General features: G+C 37.0%; 2 protein-coding genes across 3 annotated transcripts; both read right to left on the reverse strand.

Moving 5' to 3' along the window:
* Positions 1-902: 902 nt before the first annotated feature.
* On the reverse strand, positions 903-18274 carry stum (stumble). 2 transcript variants are annotated; one of them, XM_066295097.1, is made up of 10 exons: positions 18016-18274; positions 15064-15222; positions 14702-14802; positions 11221-13035; positions 7405-7467; positions 4319-4579; positions 2853-3017; positions 2502-2797; positions 2227-2421; positions 903-2166 (listed from the first exon to the last, which is right to left on the reverse strand). In XM_066295097.1, the coding sequence occupies exons 2-10, from the start codon at positions 15112-15114 to the stop codon at positions 2060-2062; spliced, it is 3054 nt and encodes a 1017-aa protein (XP_066151194.1). In that variant the 5' UTR covers positions 15115-15222; positions 18016-18274; the 3' UTR covers positions 903-2059. The 2 variants fall into 2 exon arrangements, with proteins under 2 accessions (XP_066151194.1, XP_066151195.1); XM_066295098.1 differs by lacking the exon at positions 7405-7467.
* Positions 18275-20231: 1957 nt separating this feature from the next.
* On the reverse strand, positions 20232-21955 carry Spt3 (Transcription initiation protein Spt3). The gene is made up of 5 exons (XM_066295167.1): positions 21221-21955; positions 20922-21158; positions 20694-20869; positions 20455-20558; positions 20232-20399 (listed from the first exon to the last, which is right to left on the reverse strand). Exons 1-5 carry the CDS (start codon positions 21451-21453, stop codon positions 20268-20270), a joined length of 882 nt encoding a protein of 293 aa, XP_066151264.1. The 5' UTR covers positions 21454-21955; the 3' UTR covers positions 20232-20267.
* Between the last annotated feature and the right edge of the window lie 119 nt (positions 21956-22074).

Consider the following 22074-nt stretch of genomic DNA (forward strand, 5'->3'; position numbering starts at 1 on the left):
TGAGCTGTAAGGTCCTTTCGGTGCACCTTCCTTTGCAAATTCCTTTCAGTTCCTCTCAGATGATGGTTAAAAAGCGTTTACTATTTATAACTGTAGCGGTAAGTAGATTCGACTACACGAAAGGCGCTCCGTCACTGATTGTTAAGCGCAGCCTTGGTTCTATGCACCGGTTAAATTTAGAAAAATCGGAGACCTGCTTATCTATAACAAAACTGACGGACTTATCCGGTGAGGTTGATGAAATATTGCAGGTTTATTTACCAAATGCGATAAAATATGCAATAACTTTACAAATACTATGCTTTTACGCATGGTAGAGGTTGGAGGATTTGGTAAGTGCGAGGAAAAGTAGCCACTTTATCGCAAAAAAGGCGGAGAGAGCAAAATAGCGAGGACTATTTTAATTTGAAAATAATCAATTGTTTTTAACTTGTAAAAAAGGGGTTTTCTGCCGCTGATCATCGTGTAAGACAATAGTTGCAATATTGTGCGAATCAAGAGAAATTGGTCAATTAGAATATAAAAAATCAAATAAGATTGGGTTGTCAATATATTATAAGCAAATTTTCGATTTACGAGAGACTTTGAATTAAATCTAATGTGGTCCGCCACTGATCATTGGGTAATAGGATTATTGCAGCGTTGAGTGAAATGCAAAAAGCTTGGTTAATTCAATTAAATGGCGAGCTGGACAAGCCTATCGAGTTGGATTGGTAAAAAATTATTATAGACCACTTTTTCGATGAAAGTTTTTGGATCTCGTTCGCTAAAAACGGATAAATCCAGAGAAAAGTTGTTGAAAATCAATAAACGTGCTTCAAGGGAGGCTGCAAAATATTCCCAAATCGATTAGATAATGGTGTTTCGCTGATGCCATCAAAAATGCCCCCAAACAAACGAAATTCTATGATTTAAAACTTTTATTAAAAATAACAAAACTATATAAAGGTTACAATATTCTACCAGTACATTTAATGCAGAGATGGTCCAAATTGTGCATGTCATATTCGTTGGTTTTTGAATTAGTATAAGTTTCGTCTTAGAGGGTGTTGTGATCAACGTGCCCCTATAAGACATGCATCCATCTCTGTGTCATTAAAAAGTACCTCCTTCCTTTAAATAAAAGCGTAAAATACCTCTAAAGCACCAACAGTATAAAAACCTTTTAGAATTGGACGCTCGTTTATAACAAGTATTATTCTTATTAATAGAGATAAACTCAACAATTCATTTAATACATTTCTCCTAACAAAAATCTTACTTTAGGATTAATAGCGTTTAATCTATTTTACATGATATAAAAAGGGCATTTATAATCTAAGAGTACCTACTACTAGTCAGATTTAAATACAAAAAATATTTTTATTATTCTTAGTCAAGAGGATATGTATAAGTTCCTAAGGGTATAATGAGAGTTTAGTTGAATGTCGCCGGTGATATGAGTTATCTACAATTGTCCGATAAATTGCATTTTTTAATAGAATTATTAATGATATTCGACCAGCGAATACTAGTAATGGTTATTGTGCGATAATGCCATGGGAGAAGCCAGGATTTTAGGGTTTTGTATATGTCCGGTTGCTTGTAGAAGTTGAGTTCATTTTTTCATTCTTAAGATCTGCCTTCCGATCTTCAGTGTTTATCGTCGTTTGCTTTTAAAAATTAGTAAAAGTCTCACTTATATTATTTATTCTTTTCAATTCCAGCCAGAGCTATCGATGATCTATCAAGCAAGTTTACAGTTTGCCTCAATCTTCATGCCGATCTTGAGAACTTTATAAAATTTAATTTGGTATTGGGTTCTTCTCGCTGGAGCATTGCAGCATTTTCTATTTTTCCAGCGGGAAATGTCCATTTCACAGGACAAATACATTTATCCTTCACTTTTGCCTATTGGCTTCCCCCATGGAAAATTTCTTAAAGATAAGTAAACCAATTTGTAAACGTAATTATTCCTCTTCAATACCTCTGTGTAGTTCTTAATCAGTAAGTTTCAGGAGGGAATTCATTCCTGACCTCGATTACTCTGTGTTCCCGATTTAAATCCAAAATTAAACCTTCATGTTCTCCCTCTTTCTGCGTCTCGTTTGTTCTGCCCGGCTAATGAATGCGGTTTCCCTGCAGCTTCTTCCAGCCTTTCCAGATGTTTCAATTTTTTGTGTTTTCCTTATTAAAAGTGTCAGTTTTTCATATACCTTTTTTATACACCAACAGGACTAAGCTTACTTGCAATTTTGACCATGATGACTCCCCACCATATGGACCAACCCCAGCCCACCAGGCAGAAAAGGACAGTGAAAAACTGACTGAACCCGATGACGAGGTCAATAATAAAGGCCCCGATTCTCGGCTTTGGGCCGTCGTTTTGAGAGAATCTCGGTTTTCCGATGCAAAGGCAGAACATTCCGCTGAAAACTGTACCTGTAGAACGATCAAAATTAGAGATTTCTTTAGCCTTAACTCAATCAATATGGCAAACACACACACACAACACCTCTTACCTGTTCCAGGCCCAATACAATTCATCACGCAGCAAAACCATGCTAGCCATACTGGAAGTACTGGAATAGCGGCCTTCATATGTGAATTATGTTCCACTAAACTGGCATCGATCTTCGGTGTCTTATCCTCAGGTGGAGGTACACTCGTAGGGGTCAAACTCTTCTTTTTACTGCTGGCCATCGACTCTTTCCGCATTGCAGCACTAGACGGCAGGTCTTCTTTCCTCCGGCAACAGCCGCAGCAAAATACGGACCAGAAGAAGCTTTTGCAGGCTTCTTTTGAACAACATTTTGGCCTAAAATGCAAAACTGTTAAACAGTCTTCAATAACTTTTAGAAATTGAGTAGTACTTGTCTTCATCTCGGGCGCTCCAACTGTCCTTTTTCCTGCCCAAAGAACAGCAGTCTCGTACTTTATTTCTCTTGCAGCAAGGGGAGCAGCTGCTGCAACAGAGTTTTTGCCAACAAGTTGGTTTTGGGTCATCTTCGTCTTCGACGTTGATCCGCACTTGTTCCCTGTATTTTTCGTTAATTTAGTTGTGTTTTATAGGTGCAAGAATCTGCGGACTTTGTAATTGCCGAGATTGAGATGAGAAAAGAGGGGTGATTCATGCCGAAGATTCGAAAATCGGAAATATGGGAAAATTCAAAAAACATTCGTATGAAGATCCCGTTTTCGAATGCACGTAAGAAGAATTCTATTCAAATCAGTGGCGCGCAAAAACTCAGTATTAAGCCCTGAGCGAGATTATTAAAACAGCACCCCAGCAAGAGCAAAATAAAAAGTTTCAGCTTTTGAACCTCCTGTGCTAAAAACTAAAAAACGCCACTGTAGCCAAATCTCGATCAGTGGGGTGCAGGAGTCGTAAGTTAGGCTCCGCCAAAAAATCGTAACATTAAATTGACAATAGGCTCGTTCAGGTTAGCGCGAATGTAGATCCTCATGTAGAATTAAAAAGTAAAAAATCTACAGTTCATTTGAGATTCAAACAGTGGCGTGCACAGGCCAGATCCTGATTCTGGCAGACTCTCATAAAAGGAAAATCTCGAGGCAAGAACACAATAAGAAATTTGTAACTTTTGAACGCTGTTCCAATGGACGTCATTGCAAATGTGGGCCATAGATTCAAATAAAAAAATCCCATTTCAGTCATCTTTCGGACAGTGGCGTGCAGGCGCCAGATTACAAAGACTAGTAAAATGAGCTTCACAGCAGGGGTAATGTATGTATCGATTTTATCGTTTGTATTTAACCTTTTCGCTGCTTTAATGAAACTTGCTATAAATGTAGATTTTTGTGGGAAAAATGTCGGTGTTTTAATTTTGTTTCATTTAACGGAGTGCAGGAGCCCATTAGTCGGATCTCGCCCAGGAAGATAACTTCGAAAAGCAAAAGTTTATTATAGCAATAGTAGTATAACATATAGAAGTGGTAAAATAAGTAATTCTTGAAGGTTCAATACTACACTAATGAAACTCACTTGAAATGTAAATATTAGTGTAGTGTTTAAGAATTGGCACTTCATTCAAATTTCGAACAGTGGCGCGCGGGAGCCAGATTTTAACAGAGACTCCCAAAAACAAGTTTCTCATCAAGGGAACAAAAACATTTTCGTAACTGCTGATTCTTTTAAGGTACGTCAGTGAAACTCACAGTAGTCATGGACCTTAGTATAGTGTTTAAGAAAAGAGGATTGACACACCAATGCATTTTCAAGCGGTGGCTTGTACGAGCCCGATTCTAATTGAGATTCGGGAAATACGTTTCGCAGCAAGAAATACAGTGAAAATTAGAATCTTTTATACCATAAACTTACCTATTCGAGCTCTTCTTAAACTTATTAGCCAGTCTGCCACAACACCCCACGCTCTCTCCGTCTACGGTCCTCTCGGCTACCTCTCCATCTTTCGAAGCTTTGCAGCAGCTGGGACAGCACTTGTAGCTGAGAGCCGCACAACTGGCACAGGTTACGACCTTTACGAAGTTGCTCAAGAACCTTCGACATCTCCCCTTCGGGGGTTCCTCCTTGGTGGTTTGATCCTCTGGAGGTGCTTGTTGCTGGGACGAGGGCGGCAAACTGTTGTAGAGGTTGAATTCGACTTTTAATTTTTGGTTTGTGTACTTGGTAAGTTAAGGAGAAAGGTTATAGGCAAGCGTATAAATCGATACTCTTGGCACGCTAGAAGAAATGCGTATGTATATTGAGTGTATTATAGGAAAATGCCATTTTGAGGAATAGAAAGTGCGTATGGAAAAAAAGTGTTAATAGTTTACCCTGCATGTCCATTGACCCCGTTAACGCCGTTTAAACCATTTTCGATATAACCATAACCGTCGCATTCTTCATGCAAGGGAGTTACATATATAAACGTCATGTTACAACAACTAAACAAAAACTAACTCTATGTTAAAACATCGGTTTTCTATGGACAAAGTTACACTGTACAAAAAAACATGCAAATGGAGGAAAAAACGTTCTTATCACTCGTGCAAAACTGACTTAAAAACTTCAAAAAGTACCATTTGTTTGGGTCAATCACGCTTATGCGAAGTACCGTCATTATTTTTTAGTCACCAAAAACTTTATCACTTAAATTTAAAATTTTCCATATACGGAGTGGAGGGAAATTTATAATGTGGTCGATGAAAGACTGGTGGTTCACTGCGGTCTTGCAAACCACCCCCGGGACCTTGGCTGGCCATCGGCCAAAACGATTTTCTTTGCGGCCCATTGGCGGGGTTAAGGGTGGTTTTCCGCGAACTGACCAACGGTCGCTACGTACTGCGTACATCTGAGTGAATGATTAGTCGTAAATCATAGAGAATGATAGGCATTCTAAGGCGGAAACGGGCATTGCATAAAGGGTAAATTAATTGAAAATTTGAAATTGGTGTCCAGGTAATTGTAGAAATCTTAGATTTGAATTTTAAGATTTTACTTGGAGCACAGTTCTCGAGAAAACCAAGAAACGCGTACGATAAATTGAAAAACTCCCCTTTGTCATCAGATCTTCTACATTATAGAATCTGTTAATTTTTGAGCTTCTGACTTTCCTATTTTCTCCCGAAACCTCTGCAAGTTTCGTTTTGTTCACTTTAGATTTATGTTTTCTTACATGCAAAAGACGTGATGGAAAGTCGTTTTTTTCCCATGGGACACTCGTATCAGATATTACTTCGGAACAATATTTCGAACCTAATAATCCCCGGTTCCATTCTTTCGTACACTTTCATGCAGTTGCTCCGAAGGAATTCAAAGTAATTTACGCCTCAATAAACACATGTTTCTAATATTTTGAAAAACAATTTTGGCTGTTTGGAACGCTAAAACCATTCCCTCAAATAACACATTATGTATAGTGCGGTGTTTATCTATTATACATAATAAAAATACTAAAACTAAGAACTTGTATTCGATGTGTGTTAAATGACATTTTTTGCCATATGTTTTTCTTTAAGTTATGGAAAATCGATTTTTCCATCTTTCAATCTTTTTCCATCCTTACCTTACCTTAACCTTACCTACTAATCACAAGAAGCAGTTTGTTTATGCACTTTCCTGTAGCTGCCTATGGCCGTTTTTCAGCAATATCTACCTTAGCGAGATCAAATCTATGAAATTTTGAAAATGATTTTCCTTATGCTTGAAACGTTAAAATTTGAGTTTATTAAACGAAATATCCTGTATATTACAGCATTTCCAGAATTTGTGATTTATTAATGCTAAATTACATATAGCATTCCGTATGTTCCACTCTCTTAGCTTTCGAGTTATGAAAGGATTAACAAAACGTGATTCAATGCTCTCTCAAGGTGTTTTACATGTCCTCGCGGTAACAGAAACTAGATTTTTCCTAGGAACACCTTGTATATTATTGAATATTATGAACCAACCAATTACAAGCAGCAATTCTTTAGTGTGCTATATTATGATTAATTTTACTACTTTTTCAGTAATTTACGCCTTTGGAGACTATGCCTCGAAAATTTTGGAACATAATTTTTGCTGTGGTTGGAATGCTAAAATACTCCTTTATAAAGTACACACTGTATAGTATGCCATTCCTATAATTTGGTATTCATGAAGATTGAATTACAGATACAGTTCCCTATCCCCACCTTCCATAGTTTTCTAATGATATAGCGAATAATAAAAGCACATTTTCGATGCTTTTTAAAGGGAGTTCTTGATTTCAGGATTCTGTTCTAAGCAACGAAAAATCGATTTTTTTTGGACACCATATATATTTGCGAGCCTATCAGTCACACCGTCAATACTCTCTCCCTAGATATATTTATCAGTTTTCGAGTAATTTAAATAAAAACAATTTTTGAAATCATTTGTGAATACCCCATATGAGACCCAGGTTTATAGCATTTCAATTTTGGCTGGGTCAAATACCTTTAGCCCCTCCTCCCTCCCCTCCTTCTTCCTCAATTAAGTCCTTTTAGTTCCTCCTGAATAATCTTTATTTATAGACCTGAACAAATAGCTCTGCGAATTAGCATACTAAACCATAATAATAATTTCAGGAACGAGATCCAATTAAATCATGGAGAGAGGGAGCCTTGCACGCCTCTGGTAAGATGTGGTCATTTGAATAGCACGCCATTTTGTAGTTTTCAGTATTTTCAGCTTAATCACGCAAAGTGGTAATACTTAAGGGAAAAAACACGTCTTGGAGCCGTCCGCGTCCAACCCCCCACTTCTCAATTCCGTTAGGAGAGAGGGGTGGGAGCAACATTTTTTTTTTTTGAGGATAAGTGGCTCTGATTTTGGGTCAAGGGTGAAGCTGTAGTTTACATATTTATTTGAGAGCCATAAACATTTCATCATAGCTTATTTACATGTTATATGGTATTTACAGGAGTGTTTGTTACAGTTTTAGTTGGGAAACTCACCTCCTTACCACGCCCCTAAAGAATTGCGTTATAGGGTCGAAGATGGCCTCTTTAGCGCTGAATCTAAATAAAAAAGCTCATATAACCGCGAGGAAAATCGAGCAAAACTACCCCTACAGGCAACAAAGAGGCTTGTTGATAGCCCTCGCCCTAGCACCTTGCACATAATTTATTTCGCATTATAGGGGGTTAACACACCCCTGATTTTTGCGTTTAACAAAACCAAGCAATTTTCGTCCTTTACACCACTTCGCACCTTTGTCCTGTCCGACATATTTTGTCCAACGATAATAATTAATGATCTTCCAGTTGTAGGTAAACTCATTGTGGGCCATTTCATAGAATATATCTGTTCAAGGAAATGTAAACACCCAATTTTTTAGGCGCAATAAATATGGAAAAATGATCGAAAACGGCCATAGAACAAGGAAATCGATGATCATTAAAGTTCATATGCAATTAGATAACACGAACTGCACTTTATAAATACTTAAAGTATTAAGTCTTGACCTTGTGGTAGGGTTGAATTATTGGCGTGGCTATTCTAGTTTAATGGGGGTTTATGATTCGCAATAATGATAGAAGTTGCCTTGATGTTCAATCAAAACGTCTTAAAACCTTTCATTCGGTTTATGAAACTCTATAGTAGACGTAGGACGTCTTTAAGACGTTGAAGGGGACTTTTCGGTCCGTTTTTCTTGTCACGTTTAGGTCGTTTTTCATTTCTTCAAAACGTCACCTTAACGACGTTTTTCGGACGTTCACTTGTCAAACGTTAACTTCAAACGTCGAAAACGTCAAGAAGACGAGAACTAAAATCTGAACGATAATTTTCAATTGAACCATTCTTAATGTAATTAAAAATTCTAAAACTCCTTTTCTGCATCGGTCTCATATATGCGCTTATTCGTCCTTTTAGCTTCGTTCATTACACAGTAAGCATATTTTGTAGTATTTTTGATTTATCGATGTGTATTACTTTCAGCGGCGTACCTAAGTACTGGTATAAGCCTGTACTTTTTATTCGCCTCTTAAACCCTTTCAGTACAACAATTGTTTGGATTCTCTTTCAAATATTGAATTTCAACGCGTTAAACATTTGAGAGCATTAAACTTTGCTAAAGCCGGTGAAGTATGAAGTCTCGATTGAATTAGAGAGTTCTTAAAGTGAACAGTATTGGAGCTTACGATATCACATCTTTCAAACTCTTTTAGTATGCCCTTAAGATTGGCAAAATGATGTTGAAATTTAATTTTTTTTATTTTCATGATATTCAGATGCCAGTGGCGTATCTAATTATCGACAGGACTTTTCGCAGTAAAATTATTGAAATTAACGGTTTCTTCTATTTTTTGTTAATCTTTCAAACCTCGTTACCGCGACACAGAATGGAAGTATCTCCTTAAAAATTCTGGCAAACAATTTTTGCATTTTCAAAGTGCACCAAAGTCAGTGCCGTATCGAGTTTTGATAAAATTTGCAAAGCTGCATAACCACAACTATTCTAATTCATTGTTTTTATCTTCTCTTCGTCCTTTAAGCATCGTCAGAAAGACTCTAAAATTTGCAAAATCTTTTGGAAAAGTTCGATTTTTAGATTTTCGAACTGCACTAAAATCGGCGGCATTCTAGTTTTTCAAAACTCTTAGGATTAGCTAAAAGACGCATTCTTCAAATTCATGGTTTTGTTTATTTTTTTCTTAACGTTCTAAACCTCTTTAATATCCCATTGAGGTTCGCTAGAATCTCTTAAAAAATGTGTAATTCCGACAAATAATGTACGGATTTTCAACCTAGATTAATATCAGTAGCGTATGTAATTTTGATGTTAAACATTCGATTTCACAAAATTTAAAAAGTTAGATGGTTTTGTGCGATCCTGTAATTCTAAATGTTTGAAGTTTCACTAGATAATTGTTAATCCTTCTAAATATACCACTAAAATCAGTAGCATATCTATTTAGGCCTTGATATGTATTGGGAGCTCTCAAAATGAAAAGTATTTTTTTAACTTATTCTCGCTTGAAACACAATTAGTACGACCCTGAGCGTTGGAAAAGCTTTGAAAAAAAATGAATGAACTGTCAAAATGTACTAAAGTCAGTGCCGTCTATAATTTTTCATTTCAAATATTTTTAACTTAATGAAGATTAATCGATTTAAAACGGCATAGTCCAAATATTGCGAAGCACTTTAATGAATAATTCACAGTGTTTCCTCTAATAAAATAATAATAACACATTCTATAAGGAAATACAGGGAAAAAACACGGGGGAGTAAAATTATCGGATATTTGCTTGGATATTCATAGCCCTAGCACATACTTATGCATATTTGATGCAAATATTGAAAAGTAGCCGAGAAATTTGCATTTACCCACTTTCAGTGAAAATACGGTAAGTAACTGAGCATTTTCCTCACATACTTCCTCCGGGAATAATCTTCCAATAAGTGCAACAAATGGCCTGGGGTCGACGTCACCTAACTCAAAAACCCACAAAGACTTAATGCGCTTCAGTCTACATTAATTTCGAAAGAAAATTTGAATTGCAAAACAATATCGATCAAAATTTAGCTCCAACTTTGAGGATTAATCCGCGGCTATTTTTGGCCGGACAATCTTCGATTTTTTCAATATGTTTCACTTATAGATGTCCACTCAGAAAAATGTACCAGAAAGGCTATTTAAAGCTCATATATTATGGAAAATGTACGTGAAATAGCCGCAATATTAACACGAAGAAAATTCGAAAAACTGACCTTTGCACGCTTTATTCGCAAACCGACACGCACGACAAGCTTCGATTTAAGCGGCACTTTGGTGGGTCAAAGTGGTCCACTAACCCTGATTTTTTAGGATACAAAACTGGGTAATTGTCCGAAATTGTATGAATAAAATTGGAGCTGCTTCTGGCTACTCATTAGCCAAAACTTGGCTTAACGGAATGGCCTCGCAGCATCTTAAGAGTCTAAAGTTTTAAACAATTGTAACAGGCAGAATCCATCAAGTGCACCACGAAGAGCAATAATCAGAAAGGGCTTGCCAACGAAAATTGAAAAATATATAATCTCAAAATAGAGCCCCTATTTGGGCGCTAATGCTTTTCGGCAATTATAATTTCTCTTATGATATAAATAAACAGCAAAATACTCTGTATAACTTCTAATAGACCATGACGTAAGAGAGCTGATTTTAAAGGCAATAGAACTGTGAATATAGACAACCAGTGCAATTTCAATATCCAAGAAAGGAGATTTTTTTTTAACTACGCTCATGAGTTTCGATAATCAATTTGTAAACAACCCTTCGTGTTTAGCAACTTCTAACACACTGGCGTAGAATAACTGTATGAGAGGGCTCGAAAATAGGCAATAATTGCCAAATCTAAAAAACTGAAAAGCACAAAAATTCGTACCGCCGAAATAAACCATCTACACCAATGACTTTCGATTTGCCTAATCTCTCAGACGATATGAGCAAACAGAAAACTCTTCAAGTTGCATGAGGAATAGAGAATGGCGGAGACGAGCCGAATTTGAGCGTACTAAAAGAAAATAATTGCAAGACCGATGAAAGCATTTTTCAACCAGTGAATTTAGTGAATGGACAGTGGCGTCACAGAAAAATAAATAGAATTTTAAAAGATCGTCCCTGTTGAAATAAAGTTTTTACGCTAATTACCTGCGATCTTGGTGAGTTGTACAGATAGTCTATATAACGAGTGAAATTTTCAAATTGATCGAATGAAAACAGAGGCGTAGTCAAGCCGCATAGGTTCAAAACCATACAAAAAGATAAAAAATCACGCACTCACCTAGGTCTTTCATTATTAATCCCATTGGCCACGCCAAAATGCTGCCCTACATTACCACTCTGCACCTCCACCTCTGAAGGCTTCTCCCTTACATGGATCTGAATGGGCTTAACATCATCGGCAATAACAGTGCGAGCCTCCCTGATCCTATCATTGACAGACATCTTACTAACAGGAGTACCATCAAGGCTGGACTCCTTGGACCCCATGTTGAACCTGCCCATATTATTCTGCACTTCCCTCTCTATGGCCCTGGCATGACCCAACCCGATGGTAGTCACATGGTTGTTGTTATTGGAGTGATTGTGGTTAGCCGGCAATGGACTCAAAGGTTTCAGATGAGCTGGATCAATCTCTCTTGGCTCCTTTTGATGGGTGTTGGTGAGATTTATATTGGCAGTTTTGTTGGTGGTTTTTGACGGGGATAGTTGCCCTTTATTCTCCTGTTCATCTTCATCTTCACTTGATTCCAGTTTTGGTGCAGACGCAGGTGTGGAAAATCTGTTGTTCAACCCACTATCTTTAATCAATGTTTGAGTATTCAAGACCGTATCATTCATTTTGTTGATGGCCTGACTGACGCTGGTGGCACTCAATACCCTCCCATCGATTATGGGAGAAACGGGTTTGGTTCTACCTAATTTCGGAGTCTCGATGTTCAATGGCTTGGTCACAGTATTGGTAGTGCTGGACACTACATCTAAAGCTGATGGAGCTGCATCCCTCTCTTCAGATGATTCCCGGGCTTTTTCCTTGAGATTGGTTTTCTGTGGCCCAATTTTCTTACTTGGAGATGGAGCTGTAACAACATCGTCTGAAGACTCCGCTGATTGCTTCAAATCCTGCTTGCTGCTCTTGAATGAGGGTTTTCTTTGAACCGGGAGTTTCTGCTCTTTCTTGGATTTCGGGGTGGCTGGAGTTGAGGTTTTCACTGGTGAAGCGGGGTTGTGGTTCACACGAGGTTTGGATCTACCGGAGTCCACTGCATCACTAACACTACTGTCACTAGTGTAGTTTTTACCGGTCGGTAGCAAATTTGCACGCGAACTAGTTCTGTTAAAAGAGTTTTTTCGCGAATTCACTTTCTTCCTGGGACTGCCACTGTCCTCCGAAAAATCACTGGATTCCATCCCTGATTTCTGCTTTGATTTGGTGGTGTTGTGACTGTTAATTTTAGCCTGCACATGTGCATACTTCTTACACCTTGGCGTTTTCGATGGAGAAGACGAAACTGGACTGGAATCCCTTGTTTTAGGTAAATTAGGCTTCGAACGGCTTCTAGGAGGGCCATTAACCCCTTCTCTTGTAGGGGAAGCAAAGCGGCTCCCCGGAGTGCTCCTACTTTTCCCCCCATTAGGGGCTCTAGCAGGGGAAGACATGGACTGACTCGGTTCAGGACTGGACCCTTGAATGGGGCTCAATTGCTTGTACGCTCCTTTCAATGCTTTTCTAGGGCTCGCAGGGGGCCTCCTGGCCCTATCTTCCAAATTGGTCAAGCTTCGACTGGTCTGCTTATTAAACTTCATATGCGAGACTTTTTCTCCAAATACGGCGCCTGTTGAGGGTTTTCTATCGGGTTTTCCAGTACCTCTAGGCTTGGGGATCTTCGAAGGGGGGTGGTTGTTTTTGTCGCCTTCAGGGGGTGGTACCGGAGAGGCAGTTGGGCTGACATGTCGGGACCCTGAAGGATTGAACCCGTGACCTCTGAAGGGGCTCACCCTTCCCGTGGGGGAGCCACTGCGGGAGTTGTTGGGGGAAGCCTCTCCTATGATGGCGAAGGAAGCGTGTTTGAATCTTTTCGTGGTGACTGGAAGTCTGTTAAAAAAAAGAAACGAAAAAATATTAGTTTTCTTGTAAGAGATTATCAAACCTAGTAGCACCATCACATATTTCAGAAATATTATGCCAATCTTAAGTAGTTCTTTGGATTCTGACAAACTGTTTCGGCTTTTTTTTTACTTTGTTACTGATTCTAATTTAAAATTTACGTTTTGGCACGTCCCTGCTTTTACTACATTAGGACGTATACGTTTTTAACTACAAAGAAATCCTTAAAGCACTTAATCTACAATGAAACATTAATGTGCCGCGTTACGTTTACACCCAGAACTTTAAAAATTTATTTCATCAATATCTATTGTCTTTGTCTAATTTCTTATTCGAAACTTCCGTCCAGTATGCTTCTGCTTTTACTATACCTACAGGACAATTTCTCAAAATATAGAAAAGCTATACAAATGTTCTAATTTACAAATAACACTTACGGCACTCGATATACCAAAAATGATTGAAGTTGCAATTTTCGTGAAAAGCAGTGGCGTATTTGGTTTTGCGGATTTCCACAAATTTCCAAAATGTAGAACGACAAACAACAATTTTTCGATTCCCCACTTTAATCGTTTTCGATTATATGTGAATGCATCTTTAATATTTTTAATTATATACAGAACTGAAAATTCTTAGCCTTCAGTGTTCCTAAAAATCAGTGGGGTATTTGGTTTCTTCGAACGTCCTTAGATGTTCCAAATTTAGTAAGATAAATGACGTTTTATATTAAAAAATACGTGAAAATTCCCGTATTGGTGGGACTTCTCAACGCAGAACCGCCAAACAGATATCATCATCCATAGTAATCAGTGGCGTGTTGGGATTTTCACTAGGAATTTTAAGTAGTAAAAATGACAATTAACTACTAAGTATTTTCACCATTTAGTGTAGCCCTGATTGTTTAATATAAAATTAACAAATACGAAGGCCCAATTTCTATGAATACCAGTGGTGTCCCACGTTTCTGAAACCTTCTACAAAATTAAGTTTTTTTAAATTATTTTTTATCTGTTGCTAGATATTTATCCATAAACGAAGATGTTTTCCTAGACTTTTTAATTCCCTTCAGTACTATCCCGATTTTTTTCCGCTGATTTTTTATTATTAAAAATTTTGTGACTTTGCCCGTATTTTCATTAGCCGCGAATACAATTTTCTCAAATTACAAAGAACCTTTACAGCGCCATGTATTTTTGAAATATGTTTGTTCAACTAGGTACCGAATACCTCTGAGACTATTGTGAACGATTTGAACTGTTCACCAAGCTCGTACTCCGAATCTGGGTAATTCAGCCGAAATAGTGTAGTGAAGGGTGATAAATTCAACTTTATAATAAACTTTAGGGGTTTGATTGTTAACGTGATTGCTCAAGCTGCTTAATTAGGACTTAATAACTCTGGGGTTCTATAAAGCGAAAAGCACTTCAAAGAAATTACTCATACGTGTAAGTGCTTCGAGAGGATTTATGCCAAAAATGTGCAAAAAGGGCACAGATCCTCCAGTGTTAATCTCTGATATTGCAAGTTTACCTCTCCTTATCTCTGCTGGTTTGTAATAAAAGGGAGAACACAGGTTTAAAAGACCAAAAATTTATAATTTTAAAAATTGTTTTCTAGGGGAATTATTGGTTTACAGAGCTGTTTAGGCTCTTACCTGTATGGGGGTGGGGCTGGAGGAGGGTCTGGCAAATTCTCGGAGTCCAGCGGAAGGACTGTGAAGGCTCCAGGCGAGAGGTAGTGCATATTCAACTCCGACTAAAAGAAATTTTAAAATTACGTAAATGAAATTAGTGAAATTTACAATCGCACAATTTAGCCTAAAAAGTTTCTATTTTCATCCGGACTCCTCGTAATTCTTTAAATCATTCAATTCAACAAACTCTCCGAGATAAACCTAGCCAATAAACCTGACTATAGTCTTCTATGCAACTTTGTGTAATTGGTTGCCTACTATCGATTTTTATCCGACGATTACTGCCTATGTGTACATATTATATACGAACTAAGATCACTTACCTCCAAATTCTTCCCACCCCGTGGCCGGGCCTGGTGTTCGGGGGTCCTCATGGTATTTCTTCTCCACTTCGTTCAGTTCTCTGGTACCAAAAAATGACACATTCTGCCCTAGGACGTCCATTCGTGATCAGATAAATCCCTTGTTTCAATCCTCCATATCTAAAATAAATTTTACTAAAATTAGGCGGGCTAAATATAATTCTTAAGCTGGAAAGTGTCCCTATATATGGAGGAATTCGAGGAGATAAATGTCTTATTTCGGTCGAAAACTGATGGTGTAATTTGGAATTTCCTGCGCATAAATAAACGAACAGTGAAAGTAAAACAATTCATTTTGAGAAGATCATTGTTACGTGGAAAATCATATACTTATTTAAAAGTCACTTTGCCGAATAATTTGCTGCTACACGACACGGTTTCTCTTTCATTTTCTAAAGAAAGCATGGGCAGTCACCTGTGGGCAACTGCACTACAGGGATTAATTATTTAACAAATAGATAAAAATCGGATCTTCATTAGATGCAGTTATTTTCTTCCTTTTGAGAGCGTGACTTTTATACGAGAAAAACCTGAGAAGAAAGCAATTGGCCAAAGTGCGATACCAAATAATTAAACCATCGTTAACCGTGCTCAAGGAGCATTTTTATAAACCGCTAAAAGGCAGATGCGTGTAATTCGCATTCACAGTCGAGAGAAAATTAGAATGTGTGGGAATGTGGATTTTCTATAACTCTTTTGGACCTATGACCTATGAGTAATATGAATGATGATTTTTTTGCAGGGCAGGGATACCTGTGGTCTATAACACCCATAGGGTTATCGCGCCATCGTTCCTAATAACGAAGTATGTCGGCATTAATTAGTTTGCAGAGAGGCTATTTTTAACTTGTGTTTCGCTTTTTTAGGACAGGCATGGTATATGCATAAGGAAATTTCAAAGAAATTGATTTATTTCGTAATCGAAAGAACTAGAAACTTGTACAAAAGAAATCACTTGCGTATTATTTGGTATACCAACAAAGCGTGTTTCCCAAAAATCGGATGGACAAGCGGCTGGATAGGTCTATTAGCAATATTTTGTCCAAAAAAACAAATTTCCTCAATTAACTTATTGTGAATTAATTTCGCTTAAAGTGACAATTCAGCGATGAAAGAGAAAACTCTCAATTTTTAGTAAAAAAAATATATTTATTGACGATAAAATAATAACCAATTTCATGGAGCGAAAACCAACATCTCTCCGTACGTTGGAAGTTTTTCCCATCCAGGAACGCACCCAATTTTTGGAAAATATAGAGAGTGACTCATTGACGAAATCAAAAGCTTGGCCTACCACGCTTTTATGATACACTCTGTACATTGAAATAATAAGCGTCTGGACCTTCATATAAAACTCTACACTGTTTGTATAAACCACGTTTTTCGAAAATCGAAAATAATAGTTACCGAGGGAACGTTTACAGCGGGACATCTTGTACGCAAGAAAAAAACGTACAGCGTGACTCAATAAATACCCGTACAAGCATATTCGAAGGCATCGAAGCCTTATAAGGCTTATTCATTTCCTTCTAATGTTTCTTCAGACCAATTATTAAAACCTTCAATTACTTAATTATCATTACAATAATAGTAATAGGTGCAGAGGTGATTTGGCAATGGCGTGCCCACCTACATGTGGAAAGTCGGTTGGTGGAAGGCGTCGTTGATGTCGAAAACGGCCAAGAGAGCCGTTTCTCAAGATTTTCTGTGTAGGCTTTGTTTTTATGCAAAAATACATTAATCTTCCTTTGGAGGAATTAATAGTTTCCTAAGGAAATAGAAGTACTAACCGACCTATACTTTGTGGCATTTTAATAGCAGAGGAATTTATTGGTTTTACAGTATATTTAGATAATAAAAACGTAGTTATTTGTTTGGGTATGTCTGGTTACATATCCAGATTGTATTAGAAAGATGAAAACTGCTTGATTTCAACCAATTTGTGTCAGTCTCCCAGAGGGAGTTGGCATCACACGGTGGAAGGAAATTAGTGTTTCCCGAGACAAAATTTGTAAATTTTATAATAACAAATAATTTTTAGTGATTCCACCCCAATGTCTGCGATCAGGAATTTATAGGCATATTATGGCCTATGCCGAGTCTCAAAATAAACCTTAAACACATAAGTAAAGAATCCTGTTTCCTAACAGGAAGCATCTCTTACAAGCTCTAATGAACAACACAAAACAATAACTCCCCGGATGCTTCTGTAACACAGCGGAAAGTGGCAAAAAAATCTCGTAACAAATTAATAATACCATTAACCATAGTACTTGCAAACACATTGTTAAAAACAGTCAAAGTCATATGAATTTCTTGTTAAAACAAGGATATGGCCTAACTCTTTCACTCAACGAATAAGTCAGTGATAATCAGAGCTTCCGGCTGTTGCAATGTTTTGATTTTTTTTATACATTCAACCAATAAATGTGATTTTTCATATCAACTTGCAATAATTGTGTTAATGGTTGAAGATGTAACAATTTCATAATGGCGAACATTCAGTCATTCGCCATTTTGTCAGCTATCGTGGACTCTTTAGTTATTTGCCCTTCTTCAACATTTTCGGCAAGATGGTTCTCATTAACAAATCATACTGAAAACATAGTGATGCTCTCAGTCTTTAAGAAAGAATGGAAATGTCAAAAGTGATGTTTTCAAAGTTATAAAATTAAAAGTTTGACCGTATAAGGAAAAACATTTTTTTAACTACGCAGCAAATTTTCCAAAACTTTAAAAAAGTTCCTAACATTCCCGAATCAGGTCATTTTAAAGTGAAAGTATCCGAAATTCAAAGGTATCTTATTACCTTAAAAAAGACCCCCTTAGTGTAACGATAAAAGCAGCATGTTTGACCCGAAATTTTGCAAAATTTGGCAAAAAATGCCAACATTTTAACTAAAATTTACCTACCTAGTTCCTTCTCTCTCCTGTGGACCGACACTTCACACAACAAATCCCGTGAAAAAGCACCAAATTCCTATTGAAAACGTTCGAAATTAAACTCGAAAGCGCACTAAGACAAAGCGGTGATGACAACGAAACCTAGTGAAGGATTGGAGGAAGTATTTAAGCCGATGACATGCCAAGAGAGCGAATGGAAGAGTGGAAATGAAAAAGCGCGCGTATAACCGATAATAGGAAAAGCCCCCATAACACCTCACTGTTCACATTTCGCCATTGTACTGTTGTAACTAAAATCAGCGTTCATTTGAAAGTTAATGAGGCGAACGGCGCGCCCGCTGCCGGCGAAGAAGTGGAACGTGGAAAAACCGATTATTTTCCATTAATCCATTTCCCTCTTGGTTCTTTGTTGAGACGAAAAAACAACCATTTCGGGGCATAGAGTTAAGTCAACACAAGACCTGTCTGCACAGAAGCAACAAACAACCAGTTTCCGATTTATCTAAAAACTTCTGGATTGCACTTACGCAGATTTCCAACGTTACTGACATATCTTCTTGAACTAGAATAAACACCTCAAAAAAGTTGAACAGTTGCAGCTATTATCAATATCCTGCTTCTACGACATTCATTATTTAGTTTTAAGTACCAGATCAACAAAGCCTACTCTGAAGGTCATTTCTGCGATATATGGATGATTTCTGGCGATTTTCATCACCTTCGGCAATATCTGCAATGCAACACCGTCCCATAACATGTGTCCTCGTAAATGTCCCATTTTCGTATTAAAAATTTGAAATTGCCCTCAATATGCACAAAAGAGGCCCATCGAAGCTCTATTAATCCATAACAAATGAGTTTGCATTGTCAGGCAAAATTGGTTCTTACGTTTCCAATTGAAATTTTGCTCATAATTTAGATTATGATTGATATACTCACTATAAATTTCAAATTTTAGGTCAAAATTAAATAAATAAATAGATCATTCAGTTTCTTTAAAATTTCAAGTCCTTCCCTAAAGTCAAGAACAAGGTGCATATGTGAAGGAAAAACTTCCGGGACAATGGCCTCACTCGACCGTTTCGATTCCTACAATTTTGCATATTCAAATGCAACAAAATGCAAATCGCCTTAAACCCCAGCGGACACTGGCACTGTCATAAAACAGAGGTTTATAAGCTCTTTTACATGTATATTTAGTTGATTTATTTAAAGGGTTTTTTGGCAGTAGACTAAATAAGTTGTGTCAAAGAAAAACTGTTTTACAGTGGATAATTATATGGCGACCTAGTAGTTAAAACTATGTGCGAAAATTTCTTAAATAATCCATAAGATTTTGCGAATGATTCTCCCCGCATTACGAATATAAAAATTTGAAAAAAATAATACTGACTTAAATGTTTATTATCCACCATTTTGTCCTGATAACTGACAAACCGTTAAGGTTAGTTTGGTTTACAATTATTTTTCCTCAGAGATCTAAAATCTGGGACTCATGATTTTCCCTGATGAAAACCCTCAACTAAACTTTAAGTTTAGCAACATTTAAACCACCAGGACTGATTTAAATTTTTAATTCTGTATCTTATCTATGCCTTAGGTGACTCAAGAAACGTTTTATAAGAATTCCCGATGTTGTTACTTAGCACACCACACTACACCTAACACGAATTTTTTCTCGATTTTTTCAGGAACGCAGTATTTCTATTCGCAAGTAAAACCTTTTCAATATTTTAATTTCCAACGCATTTTCTTCAAACTCTGATTCGCCAAATTCATTATAACACCATTGAAAGGAGTCCTAAATAGATCACGTGCCTTGATAGTTTTAAATAATGTTTAATGCGGTGTTTATAAACATAGCGTCCTTCCCAGAGCAATATGAGAATATTAAAGGGCTTGGCTATGTTTTGTGCAAAAATCCGCTAACTTCATGTAGATTATAATGTGGCTAATTTTAAGTTAAATGGCAATGGCGTAGATGCCCATATTTTCCCCTCTAACTTAGCTTTATGAATGTTAAAGTAGGTCAGGAAAAAGCGCATACGAATAACCCGCCTATGACTCTCCGGAAAATCAAGATTTCCCTACCATGATACCGCTGAATAGATCATAATAGGATATGCCAATACCCCATTAGCAAAATTAATCTGGCTTTCATTCTTTTATGGAAACTTTTAGCTATAGGGGAGGCACAAAGTAGGCCACTGCATCAATGAAACGAATTCCTACAATACTCATTTATTATGTACATCTTAAAATTACAAAGCCAATAAATAGTGGGTATCGGGGACTTTACCCCCGAAATTCAATTTTCCCGCTTGCGGACTATAAACCCTTCTCATGACCTCCTTAATTTCGCTCACGCTTATAGGAGCCTGGTTAGTGCGAATCTGTATTAAAAAAAATTTGTCTTATCAAGAAATTTACTAATAATATTGAATATACCCTGGCACAATCAACACGCCCCCTCTCCAAGCCATGAGGAGCCTTAAACATTGCAGCAGTGTAATAAGAGCCAGAACTAGGCAAATGTGCCAAAGGATCGCTCCCTAAAAGTGATGTAGTTCAAACGTTTCTTTTTATCCCAATTTATAATAAACAGTGATCATTAAAAGACATCTCAAGTAGGCGTTCAAATTTCAAAGGCACCTCTCTTCAGGTTTTTTATGACCACTTCCTGCTACCTGACTGGGCGTCTTCTCTGACGAGCAAAGCATAATCTACAAGCTCAGCAACAGTCTGAAAGGCTAAATAACACAACACTTCCATAGAGTCATCCTCAAATATTATCTCTTTTTTCGGATCTATCCACTGCCTTACGTTCTCAAATGATCTGGGACAACTTTTGAATGATGCGCATCTGCAATACTTCCACAGTAAATATTTTGATACAAAAATTGTTAAGGGGCAACCTGGACTTTTGAAACTCTAGATATTTCTCTTCATTAAGATTTCTAGAGATGCGATCAGCTCTCAGCATGCGTTCCACTTTAGTTTCATCAACCTCAGACATGTCCATGAATTCTCCAGTTTCATCAATGCTCTCAATGAACTTTATTAGTTTGTTTTTTGGTCGCTCATCAGGATCAACCTTAGGTACTGTGTTTGAGCACTTTAATTTTTGGCTCAACTCCTTATGCAGAATGTAACTGCAAAAATACTTAAGTGTTTCTAGCTATTGTAAACAAAATTGTCTTAATAAATAACTTACCGAACAAATCTCTGCATTTTATACTTATTATGGCGTAACAAAAAAACTAAGTCCCTACCCCGCAGCACTTTCCCATCCCCATATTTAAGGGCCTCGATCACAATGGTCTTAAGCTGGCTCTGGACAATGTTTTCAACTAATTGAACTGTATCTGGATTTGGTTCGTGACTGTCTCCTAACCCATACATCATCATGTGAATTTGATGAAGATGGTTTGGCATTTTATTGGGCATTTGTCGTGTTGTTTGTAAATACTATGTTGCAATGTTTTTGTTGATATATATTAATATTATTGCATTTATTATTTATGATGAAGAGCTAGAGTATTACAGTTTTTGTATTTAAAAATAATTTTTTAAGTGCATTTAAGCTACGTTATATTGTTGAATGTAAGAAGTAATAATTGTCCATAGTTTTTGTTAAATTTTGAGATCCGATATATAATAAAAACAGTATTATTTATATAAAACTCTCCACTACACCATTTAAACAACATCAACAGCTTTTCGTAACCTCACTTTCTCAGACAATAGATTTGACAGAAGCTAAGTCTGGCTCACACTATATATATAGTACTTGAAAAAAAAGTCACTTTATGAGTAAATTTTTACTAAACTACTACGTATAGGTTTCTGTGGTAAATTTGATAGGGTCTTAGATCTATGCTGGTAAATCTATGATAAGGTACACAACAAATCCTTATTTATGCAATGTTCACGTGAGATTGATCATTTCATATTAAGTTATCGTGCAGTTTATCTTTTCCCTGGTATCAAATTAAATTAGTGTTTTTAATCTTTTTTCATTTAGGCTAAAGATAGACAAGGATAGGAAAAATGAGCGGTGATTATCTT

Source organism: Euwallacea fornicatus, chromosome 22, assembly GCF_040115645.1.
Source record: "Euwallacea fornicatus isolate EFF26 chromosome 22, ASM4011564v1, whole genome shotgun sequence".
NCBI classification, from domain to species: domain Eukaryota; kingdom Metazoa; phylum Arthropoda; class Insecta; order Coleoptera; family Curculionidae; genus Euwallacea; species Euwallacea fornicatus.